Source organism: Mesoplodon densirostris, chromosome 13, assembly GCF_025265405.1.
Source record: "Mesoplodon densirostris isolate mMesDen1 chromosome 13, mMesDen1 primary haplotype, whole genome shotgun sequence".
Taxonomy (NCBI): Eukaryota; Metazoa; Chordata; class Mammalia; order Artiodactyla; family Ziphiidae; genus Mesoplodon; species Mesoplodon densirostris.
Window position 1 is genome coordinate 52,420,639 of NC_082673.1, and position 14,541 is coordinate 52,435,179.

The 14,541-nt window shown below is 38.7% G+C and overlaps 1 protein-coding gene across 2 annotated transcripts in view; it reads right to left on the reverse strand.

The window, feature by feature from the left end:
• Positions 1 to 6,942: 6,942 nt before the first annotated feature.
• RAD54B (RAD54 homolog B) overlaps positions 6,943 to 14,541 on the reverse strand; it is a 96,956-nt gene continuing 89,357 nt past the window's right edge. For both annotated transcript variants that reach the window (XM_060115701.1, XM_060115702.1), the window contains 4 exons: positions 12,555 to 12,816; positions 10,970 to 11,036; positions 10,584 to 10,781; positions 6,943 to 7,190 (listed from right to left, as the gene is read on the reverse strand). In XM_060115701.1, coding sequence (XP_059971684.1) covers positions 6,973 to 7,190; positions 10,584 to 10,781; positions 10,970 to 11,036; positions 12,555 to 12,816 — 745 coding nt within the window. In that variant the 3' untranslated portion in view covers positions 6,943 to 6,972. The remainder of the gene's footprint in view (positions 7,191 to 10,583; positions 10,782 to 10,969; positions 11,037 to 12,554; positions 12,817 to 14,541) is intronic.

Below are 14,541 nucleotides of genomic sequence, written 5' to 3' on the forward strand. Positions count from 1 at the left end.
TCTGCTCTGCTTTTACAATACATGCTTTCTTTTTCCCCATCCTGAATATAAGTAACCCTAAAGCTGGATGCAGCCTACTGTGTCTTGTGAGTTTGTCAATCTGAACGACCTGAGCAGAATAGGTGGTACAATCAAATCAATTGCATCGACAGTAAAATATCATTTCTATACTGTTCTGTGACAGTATGAACATCTATGTGGACCAAATATTTCCATCAAGATAAAAATAAAGATAACAGGGCTTCCCTGGTGGCACAGTGGTTGAGAGTCCGCCTGCCGATGCAGGGGACGCGGGTTCGTGCCCCAGTCTGAGGATCCCACATGCCGCGGAGCGGCTGGGCCCGTGAGCCATGGCCGCTGAGCCTGTGAGTCCGGAGCCTGTGCTCTGCAGTGAGAGAGGCCGCAACAGTGAGAGACTCCCGTACAGCAAAATAATAATAATAATAATAAAGATAACAGCAAAGGTGAGGGATAAGATGTTGAAGTGAGCTTCCCTCCCACCCCATGCTACGTCCCTACCTATGACATTAAACATATTTAAAACTACTCAAAAATGTCTTTTGTATTTGCTGATATTTCCTCAAAAAATAAAAATAAAGGAATTGTTTGGTCTGCTTTGTTGGATTTTCATTATCTCTTACTCAAAGAGATTTATAATTTTTTTTAATAAAGATTAAATTACATTTAACACTTTAGGTTTTCAAATAAGTGTAACAAACTCCAACAAACCATTCTGTCTGCATCAATAATGATTTTTTTCCCACAGTTTTTTTTTTTACCATAAAAGCTGTATGCTGAACTGGTTTTGATTTTGTGGACAACAAGGGCTCTCAGGGGATGAAAGTTTGTAATGGCTTGAAGCAAAGAACATAGAACAGCTATAGAGGAGTGCCACAGGAAGCTATTCTAAACCAAAAAACAAACAAACAAACAAAACTCCGTGCCACACAAGGTAAGAGAAAATAATACCCCTTAGTTGCGTCCTTCCTTCAACAACAAAAATAGCATGTCTACAAACCCCTCTAAGGCCCAATATACTAATTCGGAACCAACTCAGAGAAACAGTGCCATCTGCTGATTACACATGCTGTTTGCTGCAAGTCACAGAATTTCAATCTTGCCAACATTAATATGACAAACACTAAAGTTGCCAGGCAAGGGACTTCCCTGGGGGTCCAGTGGGTAAGACTCCCCACTCCCAACGCAGGGATCCTGGGTTCAATCCCGGGACCCCTGCATTGGGAACTAGATCCTGCACGCGTGCCACAGCTAAGAAGCCCGCAGGCAGCAACTAAAGATTCTGCATGCCACAACGAAGATCCTGCATGCCACAACTAAGACCCAGTGCAGCCTAAGTAAGTAAGTAAGTAAGTAAGTAAGTAAGTAAGTAAGTAAGTAAATAAATAAATAAAATGAACAGCGATACTGAAAATAGAATTATACTGTATTATCAGTGGGTAATATTTTTTTAACATAAATAAATAAATAAAGTTGCCAGGCAATGTGATGTACGCCTAGATTGCAATACTCAGAAACAAAATGACAGCAGGGTTTTTTGACTTGTTCCTTTATCATACACCCTGTTCAATGGATGGATAGATAGGCTGTCGGGAAGTTGAATTCTACAGATCAGAGCTACTCACATTTTAATTCATCATTAGTGATTCAGTCCTAATGAGAATGTGATTAAAATGTCTTTGAATGTGATTAAAATGTATTTATGTTGTCATTGAGAGCAAGATTTTCACATGAATATGTGTCAAAGGTGTATTTGTGTAATTAGAAATGAATCATGTATGTGACTCAAATAATACCCATTGCACTGACAGCTTTTGTCAGCTCGTGCAGCAGATTGATGGAAATCATGGAATCAAAAAGGGAAATCTCTATGCTGCCAGAAGGGAAAAAAAAAAAAAAACCGCTGGCTCTGCCTTCTTCAGTGTCAAGCACAGCTCCATGCTCAGAAATTGGCTTAAAAAATACCCTGGAACTGAGGTCTCTGAGCAAGGAACCCGATCATGGCAGCTAAGGGGGAAAAACAACAAAGTATTCATTCATTCATTCATTTCTTACTTAAAAGTAGCTCTCTTGTACCAGGGACTATACAAGGTACTGAGATATTAGGATGAATAAGATAAAATCCCTGTCCTCAAAGAATTCAGCTTAGCATGAGAGGGAGAAAGGTAAATAAACAGTTACAAACTATGTTAAATGCTACATAGCAGAGGTACGGACTAGGAGTAGATGATGGACAAAAGAGATTTTTTTTTTTTTTTTTTTTTTTTTTTTTTGCGGTACAAGGGCCTCTCACTGTTGTGGCCTCTCCCGTTGAGGAGCACAGGCTGTGGACGTGCAGGCTCAGCGGCCATGGCTCACGGGCCCAGCCGCTCCGCGGCATGTGGGATCTTCCCAGACCGGGGCATGAACCCATGTCCCCTGCATCAGCAGGCGGACTCTCAACCACTGCGCCACTAGGGAAGCCCAAGAAGAGAATTTTTTATAAATTGAGTATCTACAACAGAAGAGGTGCTTTGTATGTGTAACCCAGATGTTAACACGTACTCTTTACCACCTGCGTTCAATGAGTTTGAACCCCCGCAAACCTCCGGCCTGTCAGAGTCCCAAAGGCTTCCTCGATTCCCAAGGGCTGGTGGGTACTGTGCTTCTCAGCCTCTGGCCTGCTGTGTCATGCACGCTGCCTTTGTCCCATGTCAAGTGGATTCCCTCACCAAACTCAGCCTCTCTTCTGAAATTCTGGTACGATTTCAGGGTGGGGCAGAGATGAAGGGAACGTTACTTTCCACATTACTTAGCAAACAACCAACTGGAGAACAACTGTAATTCAAATATCCTCCCTGGTTCTCATCACAGAGAGTTTCCCTTATCTAACCCAGTCCCAGAGTCCCACCGTATTCTCCCCTCACCCTTCCCTCTCAGATGGTCTCCAAAATTCCAAATTTTTCTTCCTCCATTACACTTTGACAGCAACCAACACCCACGGTCTTGAAAGGCTCACCCAAGTATTAACACATGTTTTTCCGAATGCAGTAAAGACAGTATTTCTCCACAGACACAGAAAACACATTTATGGTTACCAAACGGGAAAGGGAGTGGGGAGGGATAAATTAGGAGTTTGGGATCAACAGATACACGATTATATATCAAATAGATAAACAACAAAGACCTACTGTATAGCACAGGGAACTATATTCAGTATCTTATAATAGTCTATAATGGTAAAGAATCTGAAAAAGAATAGATATATATGTATAACTGAATCACTTTGTTGCACACCTGAAATTAACACAACACTGTAAACTAACTATACTTCAATAAGAAAATAAAAAATAAAAAGATAATATTTGTCTACCTGGCTGGCCATATATTACTTCATTTAAGCTTCATAACTACCCTCAGACATATCATTGAACAGATAGGAAAACTCAATTCATCTAAGACAATACTAACCCTATGTCATAGGTTGCTGATGCATGGAAAGCACTTAGCATTTAGAACACAGTAATAAACACTTAATAAATGTTAGCCATTATTATTTTTATCACTATAATATTTGTTCTATCTCTTTTGTAGCTACACTTACTACCTAGGTAATATCCTCCAATCTCATGACTTTATTAAATACCATCTACATGCTGACAAATCCTAAATTTATCTCCAGCCTTGACCAATGCTTCTGAATTCAACTCATGTACCAAACTGCTTATCTAACATCTCCACTGGATATCTAATAGGCATATCAAACTTGACATAATCAAATGTGAACTTGTGCTTTTCCCCCACAAACCTCTCCTCTCCCAGTCTTCTTATCTCAGTAACTGGCAACTCCACTTCTCCTTTGGCTCAGACCAGAAACCTTGGATCATTCCAAATGACTCCAAGATCACTCGTGATTTTTCTCCTTTTCTTATACCTTTCATTCAATCCATTCAGATACCTTGCTGGCCCTGCCTTCAAAAATATGCAGAATTCAACACTGCCCTGCTACCACTTGGTCTAAATCACCAACACCTCTTGACTGGATTATGGCAAGAGCCTCCTAACTCATCTCATTGTTTCCACCACAGGCTGTTCTCATCACAGGGCAACTCAGATCATGACTTTCCTTGGCTCAATTTCCAGAGGTTTTCCATCTCCCTCAGAGTAAAACTAAAGCCCTCAGGGCTTCCCTGGTGACGCAGTGTTGAGAATCTGCCTGCTAATGCGGGGGACACGGGTTCGAACCCTGGTCTGGGAAGATCCCACATGCCGCGGAGCAACTAGGCCCGTGAGCCACAACTACTGAGCCTGCGTGTCTGGAGCCCGTGCTCCACAACGAGAGGCCGCGATAGTGAGAGGCCCGCACACCGCGATGAAGAGTGGCCCCCGCCTGCCACAACTAGAGAAAGCCCTGGCACAGAAATGAAGACCCAACACAGCCATAAATAAATAAATAAATAAACAAACAAACAAATAAATAAATGAAAAGCCAAGCATTTGAAGCCCTTAAAAAAAAAAAAAAAAAACTAAAGCCCTCAAAGTGGTTTTCAATGCCCTGTAACATTTGATCCCCCATTGCAATCACCTCTTTCACCTCAGCTCTAACTTGCTTCTTACTTTCTCCACACGGCCTCTGGCTGTTTCTCAGATATGTCGAACACTCCTTCACCTGTCTCAGGACCTCTGCTCTTGTGGTTCCTTCTGTCTGGAACACGTTTTTTCCAGAGAATGTCATGGTTCTCAATCCCTCAGTTTTTTCAGGTCTCTGCATAAATCCACCCTATATAAATAGCAACCCCCAGCCCCACCTTGTTTAGTATCTCCCTTATTCTGCTTATTTCTTTTCATAGCACTTATCACCATGTGCAATATTATATATGTGTATTATTCTCACGGTGCTAGAACGAAAGCACAATGAGGGCAGAGACTTTGCCTATTTGTTATATGCATAACCCCTAAGACAATGTCCAACATGTACTAGGTACTCAATAAATATCTGTGGAATGACAAATGAGTTTAATCATTTAATCAAAATTAAGAAAGGCAGGAATTTCAAGAAGTTTACCAATATCTAATGTGAACAGAATTCAAGATAAAGACTGCAAAGAGTTCACTGCATTTGTCAACTAGGGAGTTGCTGGGATAGAGGCCTTGAGTGTTGGGAAGGGACACATTAAGAAGAGAACTCTCTTCTGAAAATGGATAGTAGTGATGATTGTACAACGTCGTGAATGTACAAATAGTAATTCATTTTGTCATGGTCTATTTTTCAAATGTGGTATAAAGCAAAACTTATGATACACGATTATCTGTAAGGCACTGAAGGAAGCAGGCCTGGAAAGACAGACAAGCTGGACTGCAATGAAACTGCAACACCGGCCTCAACTGAGGAGCTCTGGAACTGGAATGATCCTGAAGGGTTGGCCCAAATTGAGGCAAGAAGGCTGGGCCTTTCTACCCTGCATCAACAAATCACTGGATGCCAGCCACCCACGGGAGGGAGGGTAACCTTGAGTGAGGCAGCTCCTTTCAGCTGTGGGATATTCTTAGGGAGAGATGTGGCTATGAGTGGTCAGAGGCAGCACTCCCAATAGCTGGGTAAATGAGCACATTGGTCCTGAAGGTGGCAATCTGGGCAATACACCCTAGTATCCACTACAGTTAAGATAGACAATAAAGTTGCTAGTCTCTTATCATTTTTTTTAAGATTTTACACCTGAGAATATGTGATGCAAGATATATATTGGAAGACGTTTTATATGCAAAGCCTCATATAGGAGGCATATACAAAGGGCCAAGAAACATCATTTTTGCTTTTTATTAGTTGACTGCTTCCTTACCGACAAACTTGATCCCCAAACTGCCAGTTCATGAATCCTAGATGTACAAATGCCCAGGCATGGCACTACAGATCTAAAGAACTCAGATTTGATGATACACAATTGAGTCTTTATTCAACACCTCAAGACAATATTCAGTCTAAAAGAAATTTCCCTAAAAGGAAGCAAAAGTTGATTACAGAAACCCCAATTAGAGATTAAATGAGTAACTCCTTTCTCCTTGCAGACTTCAGTCTTCTAAAGCTTGCTTTGTACATTAAAACTTTCTATTTAATGTCAACAATTACTACAGAAACCCCTTGACATGATGGTAGCTGAACCATTAACCAGTGTACAAACAATGCTTGGTGGACATGGCTTTACAGTCTGAAGTCCCAGATTAGAAACCAGTACTTTGAAGTGTCCAGTACTCCTCCCTGTCATGCCACAACCCACAGACCACTCTCACCCAAACCGCCCTGCAGCAACTATTATATCCAACTGAATCTTCAGTATTAGCAATCCTAGTCTCTGATTCTCTTTCTCCTTTGAGCTGTAGTTTAAACTTATCAAATTTTTCAGTTGTCTCCCACATCTATGTCTAATATTCCTAATCAATTTAGATTTCCCAAGGATAGAAAATGGGCGTTTTACCTTTTAATATTCCTTATGAAAATTCTTTAGAAATTATTTAATGGGGCTTCCCTGGTGGCAGAGTGGTTGAGAGTCCGCCTGCCGATGCAGGGGACGCAGGTTCGTGCCCCGGTCCAGGAAGATCCCACATGCCGTGGAGTGGCTGGGCCCGTGAGCCATGGCCACTGAGCCTGTGCATCCGGAGCCTGTGCTCCGCAACGGGAGAGGCCATGACAGTGAGAGGCCCACGTACCGCAAAAAAAAAAAAAAAAAAAAAAAAAAAGAAATTATTTAATGAAACTGCATGAATTATGGAGTTATTAATAAACAATTATAGGATGATAGAAGTATGGCTTTAATGTTTCAATATTTAAGAATAGATACAAAAAATTAAACAACTCAGTTTTGATTATTATATCAAAACTATAATACATTTTGCAATAAAATATATTATTATAATTAAAATAATTCTATTTGTTTTCCAAAATTACATTTACTTACTAGATTAATTTTTTAAAGGGGGTTATATAGCAGTAGTTTGATTGGTTATATTCTGAAAAAAGAATGACACATTTTCTCTTATTCTTTCAAGAAAAGGATCTGTAAGATTTAAATGATCTCCAGAAAAATGTTTCCATTGCTTCAGCTGTGACATGGAGACAGGTTTCAGGGAGTCAGACTTCTGCTGATGTGTACCAAGCTGACAATTTCTAAAGATAGGGAATTTTTCCAATGAATCATCTGAAATAAGTAAAACAATGAGAAAATCCTTAGGCCAACCAATATCCTATTACATACAATACTTTTTTAATATATAATGAGTTTATATGATTTGTTACATTTGATCACCATGGTTTATGTTAAAATAAGCAAATTCAATTAATTCATTCCTTCTACAAATATTTATAAATTGTTTACAATGTGCTGATTTGAGCAATGGGGGCCAAAATGGTGAACAAAAATAGACATGGTCTCTGTTTTCAAGGACTTTATGGTCTAGTGGGAGAAATACACATTAAACAAATAATCATCCAAAGAGATGTATTACAGGTCCACACAATTCCTTACCTAAAAGCCCGTGGGGCCAGATACGTTTCCAAATTCAGAACATAACTGTAACAATGTGGGTTAACACTCCATAATCAAACTCATTAATATTCTGCAGCAAGGGCTTCCCTGGTGGCGCAGTGGTTAAGAATCCACCTGCCAATGCAGGGGACATGGGTTCGAGCCCTGGACCGGGAAGATCCCACATGCCCCGGAGCAACTAAGCCCGTGCGCCACAACTACTGAGGCTGCACTATAGAGCCCATGAGCCACAACTACTGAGCCGTCATGCCACAACTACTGAAGCCCCCGTGCCTAGAGCCCGTGCTCCCCAACAAGAGAAGCCACCGCAATGAGAAGCCCACGCACTGCAACAAAGAGTAGCCCCCGCTCGCCGCAACTAGAGAAAGCCCACGTGCATCAACGAAGACCCAACGCAGCCAAAAATAAATAAAATTAAATCTTTAAAAAAGAGAACATCAGACTGGATAAAAAAGAAAATCCAGCCTCATATTATTTACATGAAAGATACCTAAAACATAAGGACACAGAAAGATTCAAGGTAAAAGAATAGAAAAAGATATACCAGACAAATACTAACAATAAGAAAGTCAGTGTATTTGCTGTACACCTGAAACTAACACATCGTAAATCAACTATCCTCCAATAAAAATTTTTAAAAGTCAGTGTAATATATTAACTAAAGACAAAATGAAAGCAAAAGACATCAGGGATAAAGCAATCACTACATAATAATAAAATAAATAAATAATAATGAAAAAAATTTTACAAAGAAGATACAAAATATATAAACCAAAAATTGACAGACTAACAAGAAACTGACAAATCCACTGTCATACCGTAAGATTTTAACATATCTCTTTCAATAACAGATATGTCTAACACAGAATTAGGTCATTAATAGAAAAATGGGCAAATGATATGAGCAGGTGGTTCACATAAAGGAAATACAGCTCTTAACCATAGGAAAATATACTCAACTTCACTCATAATAAAGTTAAATTAAATTAAAACTAGACCAATATACCATTTTTTTACTATCAGATTGACAAAAATCCAAACAATTGATAATCCTAAACTGGTAAAGCTGTGGGGAAATAGTATATTGTTGGTGGGGTATAAATGATACAACCCCCAGTGGAGGGCACCTTAGCAAGATCTATCAAAATTACAAATGCACATATTCTCTGACACAGAAACACTGATAATTTACCTTATAGAGATATTTGAATATATGGAAAAAGATGTACGAATAAAGATATATACTGACTGGAAAGAACCTAATTATACAGCTGTAAGGTCAGATGAATAAATTATGGTCTATTCATACAAGGGAGGATTATATAGCTGAGAGAAAAAAAGAATGAGGAAACTCTTTAATGATACGGGAAGATCTCAAGATACTATTCAATGAAACAGGTACAGAACTATACACATATTACACCACCATTTATTGGGGGGGAAACTGGGCAAGAGTTCCTTGCATATGCATAAAAATATATCTAGGGCTTCCCTGGTGGCGCAGTGGTTGAGAGTCCGCCTGCCGACGCAGGGGACATGGGTTCGTGCCCTGGTCCGGGAAGATCCCACATGCCGCACAGCGGCTAGGCCTGTGAGCCATGGCCGCTGAGCCTGCACGTCCGGAGCCTCTGCTCTGCAATGGGAGAGGTCACAGCAGTGAGAGGCCCGCATACCACAAAAAAAAAAAAAAAGAAAAAAAAAAGAAAAAAAAATATATCTAGAAGGATACACAAAAAACTAATAATACTGGTTTCACATAGGGTAGCAGGACTAGAAACTAGGCAGATGATGGCATTATGGGAGGAAGAGTTTTCACCATATACATTTTATATTTTTAAATAGTTGAGACAGGCAACTATATTACCAATTTTTCAGTTAAATTTGTAAATTTTTAAATCTGTAAAATAAGAAAAAAATAATTCAGTAACAGAAAAATTGACTAATATGGCGAACTCTAAACTAAGCAATTAAGAGAATACATATTCTTTTCATGTACAAAAACATTTACAAAGTAAACACACCAGGCCATACACCAAGTCTCTATAGTTTCCAAAGAATCAATATCATGCAGACCATATTTGCGACTACAGTGCAGTAGCCAAAATTCAATAACAAAAACTAAAATACATTTTAAAACATACTTTTAAATACCTCATGAGCCAAAGAATGAATTATAATGGAAAAAAAATATTTAGAACTGAACAATAAAAAGACTGCATATCAAAATTATGAGATTCAGCTTAGAGGAAAATTTACAGCCTTAAATTCCCATTTCAGAAAAGAGGACTGAGAACCATTAAGCTAAGGATTCAGCTTTAGAAAATAAGAAAAAAAAATTAGATAAATACAGGGGAAAAGAGAAATAATAAGAGAAGAAATTACTAAGATGGAAAAATCATACTATAGCGATCAGTGTGGATTATATAAAATGTAAATTCTTCCATGTTAGTCTTATACAGTTTTACTTCTTAAACCCATCTCAACACAATTTATCAAGTGATTTCCAACTACTGGACAATGCTTGCTCAAGTCCTACTCCTGATCCAGTACCTATTTGAATGGTGTTAATTCTGGAGGGTTGATGCTTTCAGCCTCATTTAAGCAGCACGAGCAGTGCATGAAGCACTGAGAAGTATGGCAACCCATGCTTACTGCCCCAGAAAATATGACCTCATTAGGAATAAGTTCTACACAAAATAAACAGTAGGATTATTCTGTCAAGTGTTATATTCTTTGTGAAATAGAAATAAGGATTAAAAACATTTCCCTAATTCTGAAGTCATTATTATCAGGATTTGAAAGATTTTACCAATAGGCCAAATTTTTCACAACTGATTCGGAAATAAGAAGCTAAATTGAGAGAACTAATAAGGTTCTAACTAAAATTTTCTCAAATATCCATGTGGCAGCTGCCTTGTGACCTGAGGAAAAAAGAAAACTAACATATGCAAGGGAAATATTTTAGTTATTCTGTATTTAAATATTTTCAACTACTAAAGAGAGACCAATTAACTTTACCATCATAACAATTAAAATACAACTAACCTGTATGATTTTCTCCCGTACATTCACAGTCAAGCAGGTCATGAGTAACACAATGTGAACTTTCATGTAATGTGAACAAATTTTTAAGTTCTTCTACTGAAAACTGAATATGATCATATGTCTTGGTTAGGTCTACAACTGCCCCAGAAAGACCTTGCTTACTGATCTGCCTTTGATAGATCTTTTCTTCTATTGTACCTGAAGAGAAAACATTCATTAGATTTCCTTCAGATCTTTACATCTGTTATTTTTGTAGGGTAAAGCATGTTTATTAGTATACTAGCTAACAAAATAACAGTATTCCTGATATTGAAGCACAGATTAACAAAAAAAAATATTTAATTATTCAAAGGGAATACATTTTTGTCATACTGAAGGGTTATTACCTGTGGTTAGGAGTCTGTAAATATGTACAGGATGTTTCTGACCATCTCTCCACACTCTAGACATTGCCTATAGAAAATTAATGAGAATTCTGAGAGTACAAGTAGAAACTAATAATAACCCTTCCCACATAAGCAACTTGCATTAATACAATCAAGATTAGGAATTCTAGATTTCACTTACAGCTTCAAAAAACAAAGCCCAGGCATACCTAAGCATTCTCCACTTCTAATTTTTTTCCTGGGATAAAGAAAGGGATGAATGAACACTCACTGTGGTACTGTAAAATAATTACAGGGTGCCATGCAACAGTGAGAGGGTCTATCTGCATCAAAAAATGGGACAGCGAGTTTGGGCAGTAAGAATGCAAAGAATCAAGTATAACATAGCATGGAGGGTTATTCTCAGTCCAAGAGGCTAATGATTCACCCCTAAGGAATCCCTAGGCTACCTGCAATCAGCTCAGGCTCTAGGTAGGTCTCTGTGGTTTTAGGATTTATCAATGATACTGTACAGTAAAAGGTTGATGTTCAAACCTTGCACATTCCAAAGAAAAGTCTGGCCTTCAACCAGCTCCTGGAAGCCCTGGAATATCCTGCCCGATAAGAGCATCTTAGTTTACCTGGGGCCTTGGGCCACACCAAGTAGTTTATGCTAACAGTGTGATTTAGGTGGGGACTTGGGCCAGTTGACCTCTGCAGGGATTGAAGACTGAGCAACTAAGGTCAGTCACACAGGCATCCATGCCTACATGACTGACCTCCAACAAAAACTCTGGACACCAAGGCTCAAGTGAACTTCTCTGGTTGACAATATTCCATGTGCTGTCACTCATTAATGTTGGGAAAACTAAGTGTTGTTCCATGCAGATCTAGTGGGAAAGGACAACTGGAAGCTTGTGCCTGGTCTCTCCTGGACTCTACCCTATGCACCTTCTACCTGTGTTGATTTTAGTCTGTATCCTTTCACTGTAATAAAACTTAACTATGAATATAGCTGTTCTTCTTGATTCTGTGAGTCTTTCTAGTGAATCACTGAACCCGAGGGTTGTCTCCAGGTCTCCTAACACAGATACCATATGAGGTGCAAATCCATAGGTAGAAATCTCAAAATACATGAAAATGGACTGTATTCTGAAGAAAACCAAAGGCTGCTTCTGAAATATTTCCCTAAATAAGCTAATTTTATATCTTTACCATACCCTGCACAAACACTGATCATAGTACCTGTAACACTTTATTGTCTTCCCCTGATGGTCATGAGGATCCTGAAGGCCCAACTACACAGTATATTAGAGCCTAGAGACATACAGGTTTGGGTGTGAATCCTGGCTCTGCCTCTTATAAGCTATGTGACTGAGAACAAGTTTCCATATCTTCATCTGTAAAACAGGGCTTAGAATATCCACACTTGTAGGATTATTGTCAAGACTAAACAGATGTAAAGCACTTAGCAGAGTGCCTGATACAAAATAAGGGTTCAATATGCAGCAGTTATTATACATCATCATCATCCTTGTATCCCCAGCAGGCACTGTATCCCCCATAGGCATTCTATAATGTTTGTTTAATGCATAAACAGTCCTACCTGGATATCAGTGGCTGGATTCCAATCAATGTCATAGAGAATTAAGTGAGATCCTCCAATAAGGTTAAGTCCCACACCACCAGCTTTTGAACTTAACAAAAAAATAAAATCAGAAGAGTATTTACTATTAAAGCCATCAACAATTTGTTGCCTTTGAGAGATCTGTGTTTGTCCATCAAGTCTTGTATAAGCATATCCATGACGCTTGCATACTTCTTGTAAAATATTCAAGGTTTGTGTATAGTTGGATACCAACACCACCCTGTCAATCAAAAAGAAAGAATCTTTATACACAATTTAAAAGCAATATTAGATTTTTTTTAATTGAAGGAAAATACCATGATAATACTATCACTGATATTTATAGAACATCCAACAATGATCTTGTACAATTAAAACACAGATTCTCCTTCAAATTCAATTTTAAAATCAGTATCTAAGAGGGAATTCCCTGGCCATACAGTGGTTAGGACTCTGCACTTTCACTGCCGAGAGCACAGGTTCAATTCCTGGTTGGGGAGCTGGGATTCCCACAAGCCACGTGGCCAAAAAAAAAAAGTCAATATCTAAGAGACTTCCAGCATCAAGATAGTGGAGTAAAGAACTTTCTGCTTTCTTTACCTCTCTTAAGTCACCCTAAGAACAGCAGGAGAATAAGAAACAGAAATACAAACTCTATCTTTAATGAAACAGGAGACATATATGAAAACAGAGAATAGTGGAATGGTGACCTGCTTAGGAGTACAGAGAAAGTGAAACTTAAGTGCCCAAAGAGAGAGATTCCAATAAGAAACAGGTACAAGTTCATTCACACCATAGAATCTCGTAAAGGCAGCTCAGAAGAAAGGAGTTTAGACTGGAGCTATTACAAGAGCACTGGTAAGTAGAACTCAGGCCCTCATCCCATGTAACTAGTTGGCTTTTCTTTCTCAACTAGAATGTTTATTCTCTGGAGAAAGTAAACCAAAGAAACTTAGACCAGGGAACTCTAGAAGGCAGGGATACAGTGACAAACCAAAATGAAAGTCTGCATAATGGATGGTAAGATCCCAGTCCCCTTTTTCTGCCAACTCCCAGAACACCAGCAGCCAAGCATTCCTCTCACATTCCACACCCCAAGAAAGATATTATTGGAAGATTCATCTCTGGAATGACTTATTTGAATGACCCCAGAGAAAAGGTCCACAGATGGGGAATCCCCAAATAAAAAAGCCAGCTCGCTACCTGTTACCTAACGCAGGTCAGCAGTCCACAAGCCCTGCATGCACACAGAGCATCCAGTTAGTGTTTTACTGCCTTACTCTTAAACATAAATGGACACAAAGGGCCACCAGCTACTTGAAGCCAGCCTCCAACATGAAAACTAGAAACCAAAACAAATAAACAGAAAAAAAGAAACATGAATAAAACAGAGCAATGGAGGAAACAGAGACAATTTTAAGGAAATAATTAATACCCTCATATAAGAGATAGCATTCACAAGAAGAGGTGGCAATAAAAAAGAACAATCAAGAATAAGAAAATTATCTTGGAAATTTAAAATGACAGCCAAAATAAAAATTTAATAGGAGATTTAGAAGAAAGAAAGAGAATCTTCCTGGAAATAGATTAAAAAGGAAAAGTGATGACCGATAGGAGAGGAAAGATAAAAGAATTATAGAATCAATCCATGAGGTTCAATATACGACTGACAGAAATTCCAAATAAAACAAAAGAAAATTGTTTTGTGAAAGAGACTGCTTCCCAGACATGGGGTCTTCAGATTAAAACGACTTACTATAGAGTTTTCAGTTCAATAAATGAAAACATGATCCATATTAAGGCACATCAAGATTGTAACTCAGGACTTCCCTAGTGGTCCAGTGTTTAAGACTCTGAGCTTCCACTGCAGGGGGCAAGGGTTCAATCCCTGGTCATGGAAGTTCTGTGTGCCACCAAAAAATAAATAAATAAAATAAAATAAAAGCCATGGGAAGCTATTAAAAAG